Below are 21,139 nucleotides of genomic sequence, written 5' to 3' on the forward strand. Positions count from 1 at the left end.
ATATCATCACTATTCATATCATTATTTTATCATTATTACATTTTTTTTTCTTTCAAACCTTTAGTGTTTCAGATATGTTGAAATTAAAGAAATTCTCATTTTCGTAATCAGTAAATACATATTTTCTCTTCCTCTATCACAGAAATTCAAAGGTCCGAAGAAAATTATAGCTGAACGTATACATTTAGCACCAACGGATGAAGAATGCCTCCGCTTGGTACTGGAGAAAGGCTATGCAACTCTGGGTCCAGACGTTACTATGAAACCGCTGATAGCAAAGATGAACATAAGAAATTACTTATACTTTCTTGATGAACCTAAGCACCCATTGCAATTCGCTTTCAGAAAGCATTTTCCTTATCGAAAACAGATAAGCTCAGCGTAGGTGTAAAATGTCTTTTTCTTATCTCATGTATTAACTTTTCTTCTAAAATTTGTTATTCTACACAAAAATATGTGGCTTATTTACCTGATATCACAATTCAACATGATTCTGGTCAGGGCCGGACTTTAGCAAGTGCGAAGGGTGTGGCCGCATCGGGCCGCCATGTTTTAGGGGGCCACAAAACGGGATGAAAATGGTGAGTTTACATTCTGACTTAATAAAACAATAGCTTAAAGTATTGTCCAAAGACTTTAAGCTATTGTTCAGACATTTAAGTTCTAAAATTCAGAAATCGAACCCTCTGGGCCTTGGGTTCTGACAGACATCCCCCCAACCTAAGCTAAGAGAAGGGTGCAAATGGAATCAATACCCCGGGCACTGGACCAGAGGAAGCTAAATTCTTTTAATGGAGAAGTAATTTCAGCATAAAAGGGAAAATAAAATCGCAGAAAAAATGAAATTCTAGAATAATATAGATCTTTCCTTTTTGACTCGGGTCACAACATTTATTTTATTTTCATTTTACTTTATGTAAAAACACAAAGGAACAGGTTGAAACCCAATTAGTTTACAGTAAAAATAAAAGTTGGCACGGAATACAAACCAATAAGAAATGCACAAAATACAAATGAAATAACAAAAATTATTAAGGAAAAAATATACAGCGTGTCCTGTAAGTTCTAATGCGGTGTTTATGTCATCAACCATTCGTCTTAGAGGTACGATTCCAATTTAAAAAATTCCTTCAAAAATTAACCTGTACTGGTTTTGAGAGTGGAAAAACAGTGTGTCGAAAAATAGAACTCTGAATTTTTATACGGTTCCCCGTGCTCCGCATTCCAATAAAAAAATGTTGCCCGAGAAACAAAAAGATCCCGTTTTAACTACAGTATTCATCACATAATGTAATTCAAAAATCTGAGAAAAGTTTGGAAAGAACATAAATTTGGGAAAGGAGCGTTGTCTGTTAGTTTCTGCTGTTCTTTCCTAACTTTACTCAGATATTTGAATTACATTATGATTCTGAATATTGAAATTGAATGAAAAAATGGTTATTATATCGGACCACTGGAAGAATATATCTATATATATAAAATTGATTTTCTGTGTGTGTGTGTGTGTGTGTGTTCTCTATACAAATCTGCAATTTTAGATCGATCGTCGCCAAATTTTGCATATATACCAAATGGGACCCGACTTGAACGATAGGCTACTTTAAAAGTTTGTCAGAGCAGGGCAAATGCCCCAAATGGGCAAAAAACTGTCGGGCAACAATGGTTTCTCGGCCTCAACAATCACTTTCCGAAAGTTTACTTTGGTTACCATGGTTCCTTAGCAATGCGTTTCAGATGTGTATATGCCTTTACAATGGTTTGTCATTTCTTCAACGCTGCCAGTATATGTATAATATTTATGCCTTTATAATGGTTGGCCACATTTTCAATACTCCCAGTAATGAGGTTTTTTGAATGACGTCGTTATCATCATCAGCATCGCTTTGAGTGTCAGGGAAAGGGTGATTCTCATAGAAATCAGTGTTGATATTGTCGATTTCAATGTAGAAATACGAAAATTTGGTGGGGGGGTTTTCTGTCACATCAATAATTTTAAAAATTTTATTGAATAATCGGTTTTTGAAAGATTAAGTTCACTTAGAGATATACGAAGCCCAGGTGATTAAATATGAAGTAGTTATCCGGACCCACTTTTGAGGTGGATAAACATGAAATAACATTGATTTTTATTTACTTTTTATTTATACAGGGTGATCAGCGAATAAGCCCTTATTTCAAAATTAAATATGTCTACAACAAAGATCAATAGAATTATGCGGTAAACGGTACGTTTATTAGCAAAACTGTAAGAATGTTGTACAAAAATTTCGAAAATTTAGTTTTTTTTTAATTTTTTGAAATTAAAAAAACAAAACAAAACTGGAGATTTTGAGGTTCCGAAAATCCTCATTTGTGTGAAGAGAAACCACTGCATTCGCCTAAAGTTACTGCATGGGCTGCGGTATGCGCCAGAGGCATTATCGGCCCCTTCTTCGTGCGAGAAACGATTACTACTAATACGAAACGTTAATTACGTATGTTAAATTACGTTACAATTTTGGAACAATTTGTCAGCACACGTGGCGCATACCGCAGCCCATGCAGTAACTTTAGGCGAATGCAGTGGTTTCTCTTCACACAAATGAGGATTTTCGAAACCCCAAAATCTCTAGAGTTTTGCATTTTTTTTTAATTTTAAAAAATAAAAATAAAAACTAAATTTTCGAAATTTCTGTACAACATTCTTACAGTTTTGCTAATAAACGTACCGTTTACCGCATAATTCTATTGACCTTTGTTGTAGAGATATTTAATTTTGAAATAAGGGCTTATTCGCTGATCACCCTGTATCTTCTCAAGCATGAAAATTAATGTCTCCGTATTGTCTTTTAATATTCAACTGCATCAATTCATACAGTTTAGGTTGTTTTAAAATTAATTATGGGCCCGTAAAGTACATCGAAGAAATTCCACAGCTTTAATTAAGCATTTTTTGAAGCAGAAATAGGCAGAGATGGATAACTTGAAGTTTAAAGGTGGGGGGGGGGGGAATCAAAATACCTAGCACCCTTTAAAAATAGAAAAATATATATATACATTCATTTCTACGTTTCTTTAAATTTGTTTTTCTTTCATGAGTCGCGCAGGAAGTCGCCATATTGGTGAACTTAGACACGGTTTGCATGTCCCTCAAAGAAAGAGGGAGATATCACGTGATCCAAAAAAGCCTCATTGAAGAAAACCCGGGCAACGCCGGGTATTATAGCTAGTCTATGTATATAAAATTGATTTTCTGTGTGTGTGTGTGTGTGTGTGTGTGTGTGTGTGTGTGTGTGTGTGTGTGTGTTCTCTATACAAATCTACAATTTTAGATCGATCGTCGCCAAATTTTGCATATATACCAAATGGGACCCGACTTGAACGATAGGCTGCTTTAAAATTTCGTCAGAGCAGGGCAAATGCCCCAAATGGGCAAAAAACCGTAGGGCAACAATGGTTTTTGGGCCTCAACAATCACTTTCCGAACGTTTACTTTGGTTACCGTGGTTCCCTAGCAATGCGTTTAAGACGTGTATATGCCTTTACAACGGTTTGTCACTTCTTTAATCCTGTTAATATATGCATATGTATAATAGTTTATGCCTTTATAATGGTTTGTGAATACTTTCAATACTACACAATACTACTATTCAATACAATTAATTACATTTCAATACTCTCAGTAATGAGGCTTTTTGAATAGACGTCATAATCATCATCAGCATCGCTTTGAGGGTCAGGAAAAGGGTGAGACTCATAGAAATCATTGTTAAAATTGCCGATTTTACTGTAGAAATGCTGAAATTTAGTGGTTTTTGGTATTGTATTGAATTCTCGATTTCTAAAATATTGAGTTTTCTTACAAAAATACGAAGCCCAGGAGATTAAATATGAAGTAATTAGCCTGACCTACTGTTGAGTTGGACATTCATGCAATAACATCGATTTCAACTTTTTATTTATATCTTCTCAAGCATGAAAATTAATGTCTCCGTATTGCCTTTTGGTATTCAACTGCATCAATTCATGTAGGGAAGGATATTTTAAAATTAATTATGGGCCCGTATAAAGTACATCAAAATAATTCCACAGCTTTAATTAAGCATTTTTGAAAGCTGAAACAGGCAGAAGGGTAACTTCGGGGGGGGGGTGATCGAAATACGTAGCGCCCCTTAAAAAAGGAAAAAACTATATATTCATTTCTATGTTTCTTTAAATCTAGATTTGTTTATTTCATGAAGTCGCGCAGGCACTCGCCATATTGGTTAACTTAGACACGGTTTGCATGTCCCTCGAAGAAAGAGGGAGATATCACGTGATCCAAACAGCCTCATTGAAGAAAACCCGGGCAGCGCCGGGTATTATAGCTAGTATATATATACAATTGGTTAAACTCAGGCTCCGTGTGGTTCAATACGCATTTAAATAAGCAATGATGACTCCTGAAAGAAAGAATCATGTTAGTGTTAAATTTCAATAATAGTTTTATAAAACAAAATCATGAAAAACGTTTCATATTACACAAACAAAAAACAAATAATAAACAAAAATATTACTATACCAAAATCTGCAGATTGCACAGACAGAATACTACACGTTCAATTATAATACAGTAAAAACTGTAACAAACGGAAGGTCAAGAGATGAAATAATTTTCCGTTTCATAGAGGTGCAAGTAAAAAGTTTATGCAGTGATTTATTTCTATCGTGTACGAAACTTGAGTTTTGGGAACATCACCCCAACTTCTATAAACCAACGAGTGTAAGTAATAATGTCTTTATTGTGCATTAGGCTGCAGCCCACAATGCGAAAAAGCTATTACAAAAAAAAGAACGCTTGGTTGGACAACACAGACGAACATCTGGATGCAGAATGTAATATAAACGCTTAAAAAAAATAATAAGTAAATAAAAAAAAAATACAGTGCAGAGAAAAAAAACACAATAAGAATACGATATGAAACATTGATGTTTCTCATTTCGTGGCAAGTTTTAGTGTTATTGCAACTTAATTAAGATTACATAAAAAAAGAACTGAAACAATGAATTCCTTCCATCTCGTAAAATATTGGAGAAATCACATAACGATAATGACTGAGAGCCAAAGACACAGACGTTGGCCAGCAAAATGACTGCAGTTTGCAATGACGTGTACGAAATCAACTTCCCCACGCGATAATCACACCATAACTTTGGTTAGAAAAACGATTTAGGTCCCCTAATAAAATTTCAACGATCTTGTAGTAAAATAGTCTGATATACGGGATTCCTTTGAAAATTCAAGTATTCCTCGGGAGGAAAATTTTAATATGTTTATAATATGGGTTAGAATTGCTTTCTTCAATACTATTTCGAAAACTGTCAACAAAATTTTCCGTGATTGTGTACGTGACAGATTCGAAATTGGCCTTAGACCACCCGCAGAAAAGGATGTAGATAAACCAAGGTTATTTATGACATCCAGAAGGGCTTCAACGCGGAGTCTTCAACCCACCTTATGATTAACACTCCAATTAAGGCAAAACGTACTAAACTTTATAAAAAACCTTATAAAAATTATAAAAACAATCGTTAAATGCAAACATGCCTTCATATAATATTACTGTGATTTGAAAAGGAGACATCAACCTCCAAATTTATTCATTAACTTTTTTTTATCTATCGCAACATCAATGTTTTAAAGCGTTAAATTATAATACAGTGCAACCTCGATATCTCGCCGTTTATTATTTACATGGTTGCCACAATATTCAATTTATTGGGGAAAATATTTCAACTTGACACATGAGAACCATACCCGACTTAAGTCGACTACGATTTAAAGTGCATTAACGTAACTCGTTTTATTTCTGGCAGACAATGGGCTGGTAACTTATAATTTAACATCTTAGTTTGAAGTGCGTATAATTTTTTTTGTCTGTGAACTGCAAAAATGTTTCCCGTAACAGAGTGGACAGAAATGTTTAACTTAGAGTAAGCAATCACAATTATTCTAAATACACTTTTATGTTTTCAACAATTATATAGACAATATGAAAGGTATCCCAGAGACTCCTGTATGACATCTGAAAAACATCCACGCTGAGGAAATTCAAAAAACACACCCCCTCTCATGGTTCGAATTTTGGCTCAGGCAAAATTTTTAAAATCTGGTCAAAATGGATGTAAGAGATATATTTGTCATCAGCTCTGAACAGCTTCCTAGCATCATTCATAGTTTTGAGGCACATAACTTTTACCTCCCCATCATCTTCAATGTCATTTTGGGCTACAACAACGTATCTATATGTAGATTTATATAGTGGAGGCTACCCCTCCCGTAGGAAAGAGTGATAGTGATCAAAGTAAGAGTGACTGTAACGACACATCTTCAACTGACTCATCTTCTGATTGTGACACACGTTCTTCACAAACATCATCAACTTCTTCAGTTGAAGGAAACGAATCTTCACATATAAATGCGACACAACAAATTGAAAATAACACTAAACAGGAACAAACAGTAGAGCAACAATTGCCTAGTAGTGTTGACTCTGATTTGGCTAATCAGCCTAATGACAACAATGGCTTTACTGTTGTAAGTAGGAAAAAGAAAAAGACTAACGTTCCACCGATTATTTTGACTTCATGGGGCAACAACTGGATTGCTGATTTCAGCGAAATTAAAGCTGTATGTGAGTTTCTCCCACAACAAAAGCCAACGGACAACAAAATAACCTTCCAAGTTTTTTCAGAACTTGATCATAGGAAGGTAACAAAAATTTTCGATGACAAAAAATTCAGATATTATACTTATCAAACAAATAGCAACAGAACCTTAAAGTTTGTCGTTAGAGGGTTACCTGCAAATGTTAACCCCCTTGACATTAAAGCAGACATTGAAAGGCAGGGTATACCAGTGGTCAAGGTTTGTAATATGAAAAATTATTCAAATGGGAGACCTTTCCCACTTTTTTTGGTAGAAGTTTTGATTGAACATAAGCATTTTGCTAATCTAACATGCATAGGTGACATCAACATTAGTATCGAAAGATACAGAGGGACACAGTCTCCCTTGCAGTGTAGGAACTGTCAGAAGTACGGGCACAGCAGTTATTTTCGTAGGGACCTCCCTGCGTGTGCATTTTGTTCAGGGTCTCATGAGACTCGGAATTGTACTCATAAAGGTGATAAATCTAAATTGAAGTGTATTTCATGTGGTGGCCCTCACACGGCTACATATTCTGGATGTAGTGCTAGACCTGAAGTGCCAGAGAAAAAAGGCAGGATTTTTGAATCTAAACTGCCTGTATCACTTAGGGGCCCTTCGATGGAAAAATTTCCAACTCTCCCTTGTCAAGATGATGGCAACTTTAACATAGGACACAGCTCATTATTCATAAGATCTACAAACAACACAAACATCACACCTAATTCTGATAAAACACATGGCAGAAACATGGAATCTGAAATTTCAGAACTAAGGAAAAAACAAGAATTTTTGCATAATACTGTTAGGAAAGGGCAACATCCCTTAGGGCGAGGTAAAGTGATTAAATCAATTGATGATATTTACCGAGAATTGCATCAAAAGTTGTATAAAAATGTGATGAACCAGCTTATTATATACACAGAAGAGCTGGACATGAGTGACATCGACATGGTCAATGATGATAGCTATCATACCTCAAATGAGGAAGTGGACTTTTCTAATCAAAATGCTATCTCACTGGCTAAAAAAACACATGGTGATCATTCCAACTCTGATAACCTGTCTAAAAATTGCACGGACACCGAAAATTTAATCAACAATTTTGGAAAATTGTTGGAAGGGGCTAACATTGACAAAAACAAGATTCAACAAATACTCTCAGTTTTGATTACTATTCTAATATCGTCTAACAATAGCTCAAACAATTGATGCTCCTCCCAGGCCACTCATTGTAATGGCCTGGAATGCTAATAGCCTTAGAGGCTCTAAACACTTATTCACTCAAATGTTTTTTGATTATCAAGTAGATATTGCACTTATCAATGAAACTTGGTTCCTTCCCAGCACGGTTTTCAACATAGGTGGTTATCAATGCGTCCGACGGGATGGACTACATAACCGGGGGGGAGGAGTCTGTATATTTATTAAAAATTGTATTCCCTATCAACAAATTATTCTTTCTGATTCTACTGATATTGAAGCTGTGGCGGTCTCTATTCATATAAATAGAGTATCAATGGACTTTTGTGCAATTTATAAACCGCCTAATAACAGCTTGGACTTAAATTTGTTAAAAGAAATATTCAACACCAGCTCACCTGTTCTAGTAGCAGGTGACTGGAACTGCAAGTCATCTGTTTTTCTCGAAGTCAACAAATAAAAATGGTAAAATTCTTAGGAAATTCTGTATTGACAATTTTCTTCAAGTAATCTCTTCCCCTCAGCCAACTCATTTCGCTGGCCAAAACAGAGGAACGCCTGATGTCATTGATTTTGGTCTAGCAAAATAATTTTTGTACGATATACAAATGTATACTAAGGCAATTCTGTATTCTCCTCACAATCCCCTGTGCTTCAACATTGACTTTTTAATACCCAGAAAAACACTTTTGGTAAATCACATTGACTGGAATGCTTATAATGAAAGACTTTCTTCAACAGCACTAAACACTGTTGATAACCCAAACAGTGATGACATTGACCAAGCTGTTGATAATTTGACCCATCTTATTAATGACTCAATTAAAGCCTCTTCTGCTCAAAAAATCAAATCTGAGAATCAATTTGGCTTGCCTAAAGAAATGTTGGATAAAATTAGGCATAAAAACAAAGTTAGGAAAAAGTGGCAGAGGTACAGAGGTGCCTTAGACAGAATAATTTTAAACAGACTCCAAAAGGAGATCACAAAAGAAGTTGCATCTCACATCAATGACCGTTTTTCTGACTTTGTGGGTAATGCTACAGCAGAAAACGGCAATTTATGGAAAGCTTGGCGGATATGTAAGCCCAAAACTACACGAATTAACAAAATTAAAAAGACAGACAACACAATTGTTTACACACATCAGGAAATTGCTGAAGCATTCGCAACTACTTATGAAGGGCAATTTTCACCCAATAGGAATCAGCCTAACAATACTAAATTATGGCTTCGTAGAAAAGTCGCACAATTTATTCACTTTCACACAAATAATTCTACATGTCACATGGATATAACAACTAATGATGAAATCAGCTCAATCATCAACTCATTGGATGTCAAAAAAGCACCAGGTGCTGATGAAATTAGCAATAAGGCTTTGAAGTGCCTGCCAGAAAATATCATTACTCACATAACAGAAATTTTCAACAGTGCTTTAACATTAAATTATTTTCCAAAACCTTGGAAACATTCTGTTATAAAAACAATTCACAAAGCTGGGACTGACCCACTTATGGCACAAAACTTCAGACCAATAAGTTACTGAGCAACTGGAGTAAAATCTTTGAAAAGATTGTCGCAAATAGACTTACACAATTCATCAATGAAAATCATTTAATTAGACCCGAACAACACGGGTTTCGACCTGAGCACTCTTGTGTAACACAGCTAGTTAGAGTCTCAGAGTTCATAAATGAAGCTTTTAACAATTTTGATTTTGTGGCTGCATCATTCTTAGACATAGCAAAAGCATTTGACCGTTGTCATTATGCTACATTGCTTTCCAAACTCATTGACTTAAATATGCCTCCGCATATGGTCATATTCTTCTATCACTATCTTTTAGGTCGAACTTTTCAAGTAAAAATTCAAAATACACTTTCTTCAATAAAACAAATTCATGCCTCTGTGCCTCAGGGCAGTGTGTTGGGGCCACAACTGTTCCTGCTATACATTAATGACATACCTTGTCCCCAAAATGGCATAACATCTTTATTTGCAGACGACTGTGCAGTTTTGTGCAGTAGCAGGGATGCAAATCAGGCCTTCAACAATTTACAAGAAACCATGGATGAAATAGAATATTGGTGTGATCAATCTGCCATCCAACTGAATAGTGACAAATGCAAATTTTTATGGTTTACTAGACGTCGTAAAATACCGGACAGACGACTTGGTACACAATCTTTAAGCCCTGTTACACAAATAAAATACTTGGGCTGTATCCTCAACAAAAATCTATCTTTCTCTTCACACATTGATCATGTAATAAACAAATCTAATAGAATTATGGGTATGCTCAATCGCATCACATTTCCACAGGCAAAACTTTCATTAAAGAACAAAATTATTCTTTTTAAATCCATAATAAGACCTACTCTACTCTATGCTTCGCCAGCTTGGGCGCATGCTTGTAAAACGAATATCAAAAAACTACAGACTATGCAGAACAAAATACTCAGTAGATTTGTTGGAGCCCCTTGGTTTGTTCGTGGAATAAACATCAGACAAGACTTGGACATATTCACATACATTAAGAAATTAAACAATGATCAATTCGAGCGAATGTTTAGTTCCCAATTCGAACATCTGAGGGAAATTGTTGACTACGATGCTGACTACTTAAGGAAATATAGGAGACCCAAACAAATTGGCCGCCTTACATGGGAGAGTTTGTAAAGATGTTTTCTTCTACAAATCTCATTGTATACATACTATTTTAATGCATAAATTCTCTCATTCAATTGTATATACTCACATTACTTGTATACTATGTATCTATCCACTTTTGTCATTTATTCGCATCTATTCGATTTGTATCTTCTCATTATTGAATTTTGTATATACACATATATTTCCCAATTGAACTTGCATATGAACTTTGACCTATATATGATGTACATATGAAAAAGGTGTAAAAAAAAAAAAGAAGAAGAGCGAGAAGACTCTTTTTGAACTTTGGATTGTTTTGCTTACATAAAATTTATCAATGGTAAATCCCCATTAATTTCTGATGCACTGAGTTGAAACAGAACTTTATTACCTGTATTGCATTTTTGATGTTATTGCTGGGGGTTTTTGCGTCACGACTCCCATGTGATGTTTTTTGCCCCATTCCACTTCGAATAGATGTTGCTAGCTGCAGATTGTGTGACCTGCTTCTGTGAACTGTGATGACATTTGCCTGCGTATAGCCAGATCATGACTTTTAACCAATTTGACCAGTTCTTTTTACATACACTACACATTCATGCAAACACATATCTATCTACAAACATGTACACATTTTCTTCTTCACAGGCCTTCTTGGCCAGTTTTTATGCCGGCAGTTGGCCCTCGCGGGCTGGGAATCGGCTCAAAGTTCAATTCTGGTCTGGTCTTTTTACTTGATAGAAAAATAAAATTTTTATGAAGACAGGCCCCAGATCTCGAAAGGGACGGACGCATAATTTTTTGCTCCCAGATGCTAGCCCGTACCCAGTCGGAGCCCAAATAAATCTAAGCACTAAGTAATAATTGTCTGTTTAACTAAATTTAGTTAATGATGTCGAATAGCAAATTAATTTTCAGATGCTTCTTTCACGACGTTCTGAAGGAACCAAGAAATTGGAGATGGAATGAAATCGTCCAGCTAACCCAGGACGACAAAGCTGATGTCTCCGTACTAGCAGATGCAGCAAGGAAACTGCTCAAATTTACGGAGCAAGAATTTGCCTCCTTCCAAAGGATGAAAAAAGCATAAATCTTCACAGAATGTGTCGTGGCGATGCGATACTACGCAACATATTCGCACAAAATAAGAGGAAATTAATTGCTTTAGATCAAAAGACCGCTGACTTGGTGCAATGGGAACCATTCGAAGAACTTTTTGTGGTTGACTACTGCGGCCTTGCCAATGTGAAATCGCAAGTTAGTATCGACGATGCCAAACATATGCAAAATATCGTTCAAGCACTTGCAAAAAATTCCGGGAAAAAGCCACAGAAAAACAAGGAAATCCGGGAAAGTACAAGAGAAGAGCTTCGAACTTCTCACCGAAGCGTTGCACCTCCACAAGCAACCCGAAAAATAGACCAATCAAAAGTGCACATATACGAAGCCGCGCCTACTCCTGAGCCGAGAGAAAGTCCCAGCCAGGCGGCCATGGGACGTGCAGACGTCGTGGAAATTCGTCGGAGACCGCGGAGCGAGTACGGGGAAACCCAGGAAAGCCCCGCCCAGCCTTCTTCAGAAATTTAAACTGACGAATCGCATCTCGACTGCCCTGGCGAGGCCACTCCCGCTCGAGAGACGGACGGCAAAAATCCGGAACTTTTTCCTGTTGAAAGTCGGAACGTTGACGGCTGGTTTCGACTGGCCCCCTCTCTGGAACAAGTGTGCAAAAACTATTTTTCGGTAAAACATACAAAATTCTGCTGGAAAGCTTTGCGGATCATGACGCGGTCCTGAAATTCTTCTGTGACAACAACATTGAAATCCTGAATTTCTCAAGGATAAGAAAAAGTACAGCCAGGTATGTACTAAGGGGTCTAGACATGGACACCAGCACGCAAGACATACGGGACGAACTTATCAAGCAAGGTTTCGAAATCGTAAACATTTTCCAACTAACATCCAGACGACGCAAAGTGGCAAAGCGAATTGCAATGTGGAAAATAACAGTACCGAATGATGATAAAAACAGAAATCTTACTGATCTCTGCCGCATAAAACACGTCATCATCAACATCGTACCATTTAAGAAAAGGCCTAACAACATCGAGCCGAAAATGAATGTAACTTCATTCCAAGGTGCATCAAATGTGTAAATTCACACCCAGACATGCTGCGCGGCTACGTAACGGGTAAAGACCCCCCTGTTTGTGTGAACTGTGGAAAAAACCACCCGGCCTCGTATAGGAAATATGATGCTTTTAAAGACGCCGCCAAAAAGTTGAAAGCCGGAAACCAACGTTCGGCACCCACGCGCAAAAAACAAGTGCCTAAGGTTAAAGTCCCTTCCTTAACCGTGTCTAAATCGACAAAAAATTACGGCGACTCAACCTTCCTTCCGCGAGGAGTATGGGAAAAATTTAACTCGGTGACGCGTCCACAGTTCAAAAGTGACAAGTCCGACAGTCCAGGCCCGTCGAAAAAGACTGGAAATTGCGAAAAAAATACGGAAAAACTCGGTGGAAATAGCCCGAAAAAAGCGACGAGAAAAGTAAGAGATACTAACCCCCGGCCCGGCAAACATAGTTCGCTATACGGGGTTCCCCGAAGGGGGCATTTATTTTCTCCACACACACACAAAAAAAAAAATCAACTTTACAGTAATCTTACCCCAGGGAACAACCATTAACAACTCGCGAGCAACAATTTAGTGTCCCCCTGGGGTTTATAATAATTGCTTCACTTAAGTATTATATTTTACATTGTAATTATCACACTGTAGATACACATTCACATATCACGAGTCCGACAACCATTTGATCCTTCAACAAAAAAAGAAAAAGAAAAAAAAAATCCTATACACACATCAGGTCAGCTGAAATATACAACGCAAATCAGCCCGTCAATCAGCTAACTTTGCACAAGATCGAAGAACACTGTAATACAAGTTATATTTCAGTCGATTTTATGCATTATAACTTACAGTACAATATAGTGACATATATTTTTTGTGCAATGCAACACACATGCTATCACGAACTAGAAGTTTACATATTTTCGTAAAAAATCAGTATATGACATAAATTGAAAAAAAATTGTAGTACATATTATTAAAATTCACAGTATAACTCAACAACACAAAAGATTCAAGTGAGAACTTTACATTGAAAAAATGGTATACGCTAATCCAGTCTAAATCAGAAAATCCTTTTCGTATTCATCAAATGCACTTATATATTAAATTATTCAAATAACTTTTCAGTAATATCTATATATTTAAAACAAATATATCGTATTATGGATTCATTTAAAAATCTTGTCATAAAATAGGACATTATTGGTGATGCATATAATATTCCACGCTTTTCTGCATGACGGATTTTAAGAAACTAGCTATTTTCTTATTTTTCACCAATGTTAAGATTTTTATGTTGTGATCGCTAAAATTGCATTCTTTTCTGTCTTTGTCCCATGCCTCACATCTATATACTATATGTTGAGCGTCGCTAGCCTCCTTCTTGCAGAAGATACATAATGAGTCTCGCCTGTGGAACCGTGCCTGATAGACTCCCAGTGCCCCATGTTGAGTTAACAATTGGTTGATGTAGAAGTCTCCATAGATGTTGGTTGTTTTAACCTTCGGCATTATTGAGCGTGTAAATCTCCCTTTTGTAGTTGAGTTCCACAGCCTCTGCCATTCATTCTGTATATTTTTTTTTATGGCATTTTTAAGTTGTATTTTAGTGATTTTAGTTTTGATGTCAATTTGGTCCTTTTTTATTGCCTCTTTAGCTTTATTATCCACATAGTCATTTCTCTTATTATTATTATGCGCTTTGATCCAATGAAATTTGATATTGTGACGATTGGTGAGGTGTTTACGAAGCGACGAACATGAAGTATTCCTTTATTTTGAATTAACCTGCGAAACACACAACCCTTCGTCATGAAGGTTAAAATCGAACTCTTCGAGAGTGTCTTCTTCTCTCGATACCACTTGAATCTCACGTGTCTCGTGAATAAAAGTATTACTGTACATCCTTGTTAACAGCTTGCCTGTTACATACTCCCCCTCTGGTTTCGCGGACGTCCCGGCAAGGAACGAGCAATAGGCGTTGTTGGAAGTTGTTCAGTGTTCTTGTTAGTTCCAACTTTGAGTGGTCGTCCCTTCTATCGTGATGGCACTACGGATACAGCATCCGGTTTCGCACATGGCGTGAGAGCAGAAGTACGATATACGCTGACAGAGACACCCGATTTGGCCGGATCAGCGACTATGTACCTCATAGGCGATCTCTGGGCTAGCACAGGGTACGGTCCATCTCGTTGTGGCGTGACCTTTGTCGACCAGTTCTTCCTTCGAAAACTCTGCCTGGGACCGTTGTCAACATAACCTTTGCGTTCATTCCGTTTTTGTTCCACCTTCTGCTTCACAGAACCTCTTGTGAGGCTTCGCATTAGAGTCAACCTGTTTTCACGACTTCTTTGGGCATGGCTGCGACCTTCTGATCGACGGGCGTTAGGGTTTTGATCAGAATATTTATAGCCACTCCCCCTGCATTTATCGTTCCCCTCTCTAGCACTGCTTATACTTGTTTGGGTTCTTGACTCATGGAAGCTATTACTAGACGTTATTGTTTGGCTTGGCATTTTACAACGATGCCGTATGTGATAATATCCTGGTGATCCTGGACTGCGTCGCCTGCCACCGGAAAGTTCGACTCATTCGTTCCTGCGGAAACGTAAGTCTAGTACTTGCCTGCCTGTCAGAGTAACTCGTGGTTGCCCTTGCACCGGTTGGTGATGAAAGCTTCTTGCGGATCGATGGATTTCACTATGGACAGCAGGACGGGGAAAGCCAGAAACATGACGTGGTTAGTCAAACATGACGCGACCTATTTGGTTCCTGAGACGTCTAGACCGATCCCACTGCTGAGGTTCCGATGCCATATCACCATGGTGAACTTCGCCTTCGGGAGTGTCTCCTCCCCCTGGACTGAAAAAATTTTCATTATTTTTCCACGACCTGTTCAGCACTTGTTTCCGTTGCTGTCCTTCAACTTGTCGTAGTTGGCAAGAATTCAAGTTAACATGCTCTACTACATGTTGAACAGTTTTAATCGTAGACTCGTTCACAAAGTGGAATCGCTTCCGAGTATTTTCCCCGAAGCACCATTGCCTTCGATTAAGATCCAACACGATACCAGCTTTCTCTAGAAAGTCGAATCCCAAAAGAGTTCGGTTACCGACGAATCTAGGAAGAACTATGAATTTCGTCCTTAGTCTCTTCCATTGGATGTTGACCAATATCGTTGTGGTCAACACATTCACCATTGATTGCTGTCCGTTTGCAAGACGCATCTCGATAGTTTCTTGACGGAATTTAGCGTTTTGCTCTTTCAAAATACGATGCAGAGTATCACTTGCGATACAGTGCGTAGCACCGCTGTCGGCACAGACAGTTCCCACTTTGCCATTTACATGAATTTTTAGCAATGCTACGGGTTTTGTTACAGAAGAGAATAGATTCAGTTCCAACTGACCGAACTGAGCGGTTGTCGCTGTCGTTTCAGGATTACAGGTCGGACACTGCGCTCTAATTACCCCCGGATATCCGCATCCATAGCAGCTTACAGGTCGCTGTTCATCCAGGCTGATCATGGGAAGTGTCTGTTCATCTGCACGAATCACTGGTTTTGATGACGTCCATGGATATTTCCTCGGTGTTCGCTTTCGACGACCCTCGACATCGTAATGCTGGTTGAATTTCTTTGTGAAAGTACTCCTAGCATCTTCATACGCGTCGAGTTTCTCAGCTAGTTCCGATGGGGAGATCAACATGGCCCATACATCGATGAAATGTTCTTTCACTCTTGGAGGACACTTCTTCTTCATCTGATCAGCTATGACCAGATTAATCAAGTCCTCGAATGTTGTGACCTTAACTTCTGTTAACCACCCTTCAAGATACGTTTTCAACTCAAAATAAAAGTCACGCCATGAACTCTGCGAGTTCTTCTGATGCTCTACAAAAAGGTGTTGAAATCTGTCCGCATGTAGCTTAAATCCCTTTAACAGCAGTTCCTTGACATACCGATAGTCCTTGAACTTTTCGTCAGGCTCCCTGGCACAGATCCTAGCCACCTCCTTCGGTAAGCTGGTGTAATCCCATGTGTCGTTCGAACAGGACCAGGAACAATGAAATGTCATCTGATGATTCAAAACACGGAACCGACACTTGAAAATCCCGATTTGTCACAGCCGGTCGAACGGAAGCTTGGCACTTCTCCGCTTCTATCCTCAGTCTCTCGAGTTCGAACTGCATTTCTGCTCGCAGGTTCCTCTTTTCGGCATCTTCCCGTCGAATCCTCTCGTCTGTTTCTTCTCGTCGAATTCTTTCTTCTGCTGCTTCTCGTCGAATTCTTTCTTCTGCTGCTTCTCGTCGAATTCTTTCTTCTGCTGCTTCTCGTCGAATTCTTTCTTCTACGAGGGTTTGTAGCACTTCTTTTGCGAAGACCTCGTCGTATTCTTTACTGGACGTAATAAGTTTTTTCAGCTCTATCACTTTCATCTCGGGTTCGGTAGGTTCACCCATCTCTTCGGCAAGGCGACGGAGTTCGTCTTTTCGATATTTCGCTAAATAGGACATTTTCACTCACTTCGTACCTAATTAGGGGATGTCCGCTTAGCTAAAAACCACTCACGCGTCTATTTTAAAACGTTGGGCGCCAATGTGATGATTGGTGAGGTGTATACGAAGCGACAAACATGAAGTATTCCTTTATTTTGCATTAACCTGCGAAACACACAACCCTTCGTCATGAAGGTTAAAATCGAACTCTTCGAGAATGTCTTCTTCTCTCGATACCATTTGAATCTCACGTGTCTCGTGAATAAAAGTATTACTGTACACCCTTGTTAACAGCTTGCCTGTTACAATATTATTTATCGTTGCCAGATTTTGTATTGTACGATGAATTTCGTTATAATTGTTAGGGTTTGCTAGCGCTTGTAGTGCCGATTTCGAATCACTAAAAATGTGCACATTTTGAAGGTGATTTTCATGAGTATATTGCACTACCTGTGATATCGCTGCAATTTCGGCTCTAAATACAGTGCTATGATCACTAAGCCTTGTTAGTTCCTCCTTTTCAATCTGTGTGTTTTTATAATGCACATAAGCACAGCCAACCCTGTTTTCAATCCTGGATCCATCTGTGTAAATTGAATTTTAAATACTGTCCTTTTGATCTTCATTCCAGTCGATCTTCTTTTTCTCCCACGGTGGTATTAGAGCTGGCTTATCTTCTTCTATGTGCTCTCTTTTAACAATATTTTTATTAATGCATATTTGTTCTCCAAGTTGAAACAATTTGTAACGTTTCAGCAGATTTTGAAGCGTAATCTGTATGGGTGGTATCCCAGTAAGTACATTCAATGCTTTGCTTCATTAGAAACCGTAATATAGCATTTTGAGATTACAATTAAAGCTTTCCTCTGGATAGAAATTAATTTGTCATCCTCAGTTCTTGTATTTGTGTACCAGATTTCGTACCCATATATTATCATTTTCTCCAAGCATTCCAAATAAATTTTTTTTAGCACTTCAGCTTTGACACCCCCAACAAATGGCCCTTGATCTTTGAACAATTTCTTGCGTCTTTTTGGCCATTTTGTTCTTAATGTATTGTAGATGGTCAGTCCATGAAAAGTTTCTATTGATAACTACACCCAAGTATTTGAATTTTGTTACATATTTTGGTGATGTTTTATTCATCTTTATAGAGGGGATCGTTGGTATTTTCCCCCTTTCTTTTACTATCGTAAATAGACATTTTTGAAGATTAAATTTCAAGCCAAATCTGTCCGCCCATCTTCCAAGCTCCTTAAGGATGTTCTTTGATTTCTTGATGAACTTGTATGGTGCTTCTCCTGTTATTATGATCAAGAAATCATCAGCAAACGCTTGTAGTATTATACCTTTAGATGCGGCCTTTTTTAAAATTTCATTTGCTGCAATGTTCCATATCGTGGGTCAATACCCACCTTGGGATACTCCCGAAGGTTCTCCCCAAGATATATTATATTCTTCAAACTTATTTGTAACTTGATTCCAATACGTTCTTTGTTGTAGGTAGTCAAACAATATATTTTTTACATATGTTGGTATTTTCATTTCACTGATGGCAATTTTAACTTGATCTATTCTAATGGAGTTGAAGGCATTAGATATATCCAAAGACATCAAGCATGTTAGTTTATCTTTCTCAAAGTTCTCCATTATCGTGTTTTTAACTTGTTGTAGGGCTTGAATTGCACTTTTGTTTTTCATAAATCCATATTGATTATCAGTTATTATCTTATCCTTTTCAACGTGATATATTAATCTGTTATATATACATTTTTCTAATGTTTTCCATAGATCAGATAGTAAGCAAAGAGGACGGAAGTTTTTATATCATTCATCTGTATCTCCTTTTTGGTTATACATAAAATTTTGCTCCTCTTCCAAATCTGTGGGAAAGATCGTTGTTCGAAACACAGATTGTAGATAAGAAGAAATTTGTCGGGGCATGTTTGAAATATGATTGTTGCAATAGATTTAGTAATGCCATCTATTCCCGTTGTGGTGTCTTTACCGAAATCCTCTATAATCATAGAGAGTTCTTCTTGCCCTATATACTGCATATCCAAATCTCCCTCTATCTTCATAAATGTCGAATACTGTTGATCATAAGGGAAGAAATATCTGTTTTTTACGTCATTCATCTCTGCTACATCACACACTTCTTTACCTTCTAAGTTTATGACCTTCTGATGAATTTCCTGTTTTCTTTCTTCATTGATTATGACTTTATACCTCCTCCCATATAGATTTTCCTTATTTATATTTTGCAGGTATTTTTTGAATGATTCTTTCTTCGCTTTCTTGATTATACGTTTGTATATGTTATACTGTTTCTTATATAAAATTTCCATCTTTTTCCTTTCTTCTTGCTCTTGTATTTTTTGCATTCTCCTTCTGCATGCTCTCACTTTACTTCTTTGTTTTTGCAATTGTGCATTTCACCATGGTTCAGTTTTATCTCGATTAATTCTCTTCAGGCTCGAATTCTTACACATTTTAATGTTTTCAACAATAAAAAATATCATCTTTTATGTTCTTTTATTATCTTTTATGTTCTGAAACTTTTAAGTTCTTTTTGGAAGTTATCGACATAGTTCTCGATGCCTATTTGTCTAATGCTGTCTATATCATCTTTTTGTAGAAAGTTTCTCAAGCTCTCTTTCAACTTCATTATACTGTATTAACATTCTTAGTACTAAAGTTCAAATTCTGTCTTTTGATTTTTTCTGTTTTCTTCGTATTTGTAAGTGATGAGTCTGTGGTCACTAATGGTACATTCATCGTGCACCTTCCAGTCTCGAATCTTCTCTAATCCTCCCCTTGATATTTTGAGATCAATTCATGATTGTCCTCTGATGCAGAAAAATGTTGGAATATCTTTGTTGTTGTTAACACAGTCCATATTATCAGTCAATAAGAAGTTTTCTACCTTGTTACCTCTTTCATTCTTTGGATTCGGTCCCCATATTTTGCTATGAGCATTTAAATCACTTTTTATAATAATAATTTCATTGCCATATTTATTGCACACATCTTCGAGTTGTATTAGATGTTCCTCTATGTCTTGCGATGGAGAACAATATGTAGATATGTATACAATCTTAGTGTTATCAGTCTCTATCTTTGCAGCAACAATATTTTTACTGGTTTCTAATTTTATCACATTCAGTCGTTTGTTTGTTATTGCTATTGCTGCTTTAGATTCTTCTTCATTGGCAATTATCCTCCGTCTCATAGGGATCCCCATAACTTTTCCTTTGAAAACATATGATTCATTAAGGCTGAGGATGTCAATTTCTTTTTCTGTGGCAGTTTGTCCAAGTAAAGACGACGCATAGTACGAGTGGTTCAAGTTTATATAACCGCACTGTATCATTTCCTTATTCATTTTTTTCTAAATGTTAGATGTGTTTGTATATTTTATTTCAAGCTAAAACCACTCTTACTCTTAGAAATATTTTTTATTGTTGAAAACTCTTGTTATGAGGATCCCTCCTTCTTTTATAGGTCTATAAGTCGTATGTAAGTCATTAGAGGTATCCTTGTTTTGTGAAATATAAACTGCATTTTTTTTGTTTACATAATTGGCCCTATTTGCATTGTTTTGTCTGTCTTTCCACTCATTTTGTTCTACCCCATTCCATCGCCTTTCTCTCTGATATCCATTGGTGTTTTGTCGTCGATAATCGTTCCATCGTGCTTGCATATTGCTTCCAAAGTAAGTTGTTCTTGTATTATACCCCATGAGATTCCATTCGTTTCCTTCACTTTTGTTCCAGTTTGTTGTTCGCTCATATCTGTCGTTATTTCCTTGCTTATAATCATACCAATCTGTTCTTCCATATGTATTCGCATATCCTCTTCTGGGGTTGTATATTTGATAATTTCTGTTCCTTGGTAAACGTATGCTCTGCTTTCTTCTATTGAGTCTTGGACTCCATACATATATAGTATTTTTCCAAAATTCGTCTCGGAAAATCTTTTGCTT

General features: G+C 37.2%; 1 protein-coding gene across 3 annotated transcripts in view; it reads left to right on the top strand.

Annotated features, from left to right (window-relative positions):
* Positions 1 to 21,139, top strand: part of LOC149065947 (glutamate receptor ionotropic, delta-1-like) — a 188,752-nt gene that overhangs the window by 150,574 nt on the left and 17,039 nt on the right. For all 3 annotated transcript variants that reach the window (XM_089253336.1, XM_089253337.1, XM_089253338.1), the window contains one exon: positions 143 to 381. In XM_089253336.1, coding sequence (XP_089109462.1) covers positions 143 to 381 — 239 coding nt within the window. The remainder of the gene's footprint in view (positions 1 to 142; positions 382 to 21,139) is intronic.

The sequence above is a fragment of the Pholcus phalangioides genome, unplaced genomic scaffold, assembly GCF_987345545.1.
Source record: "Pholcus phalangioides strain wild (caught in Gottingen) unplaced genomic scaffold, Ppha-v1.0 ptg000037l_1, whole genome shotgun sequence".
Lineage (NCBI taxonomy): Eukaryota > Metazoa > Arthropoda > Arachnida > Araneae > Pholcidae > Pholcus > Pholcus phalangioides.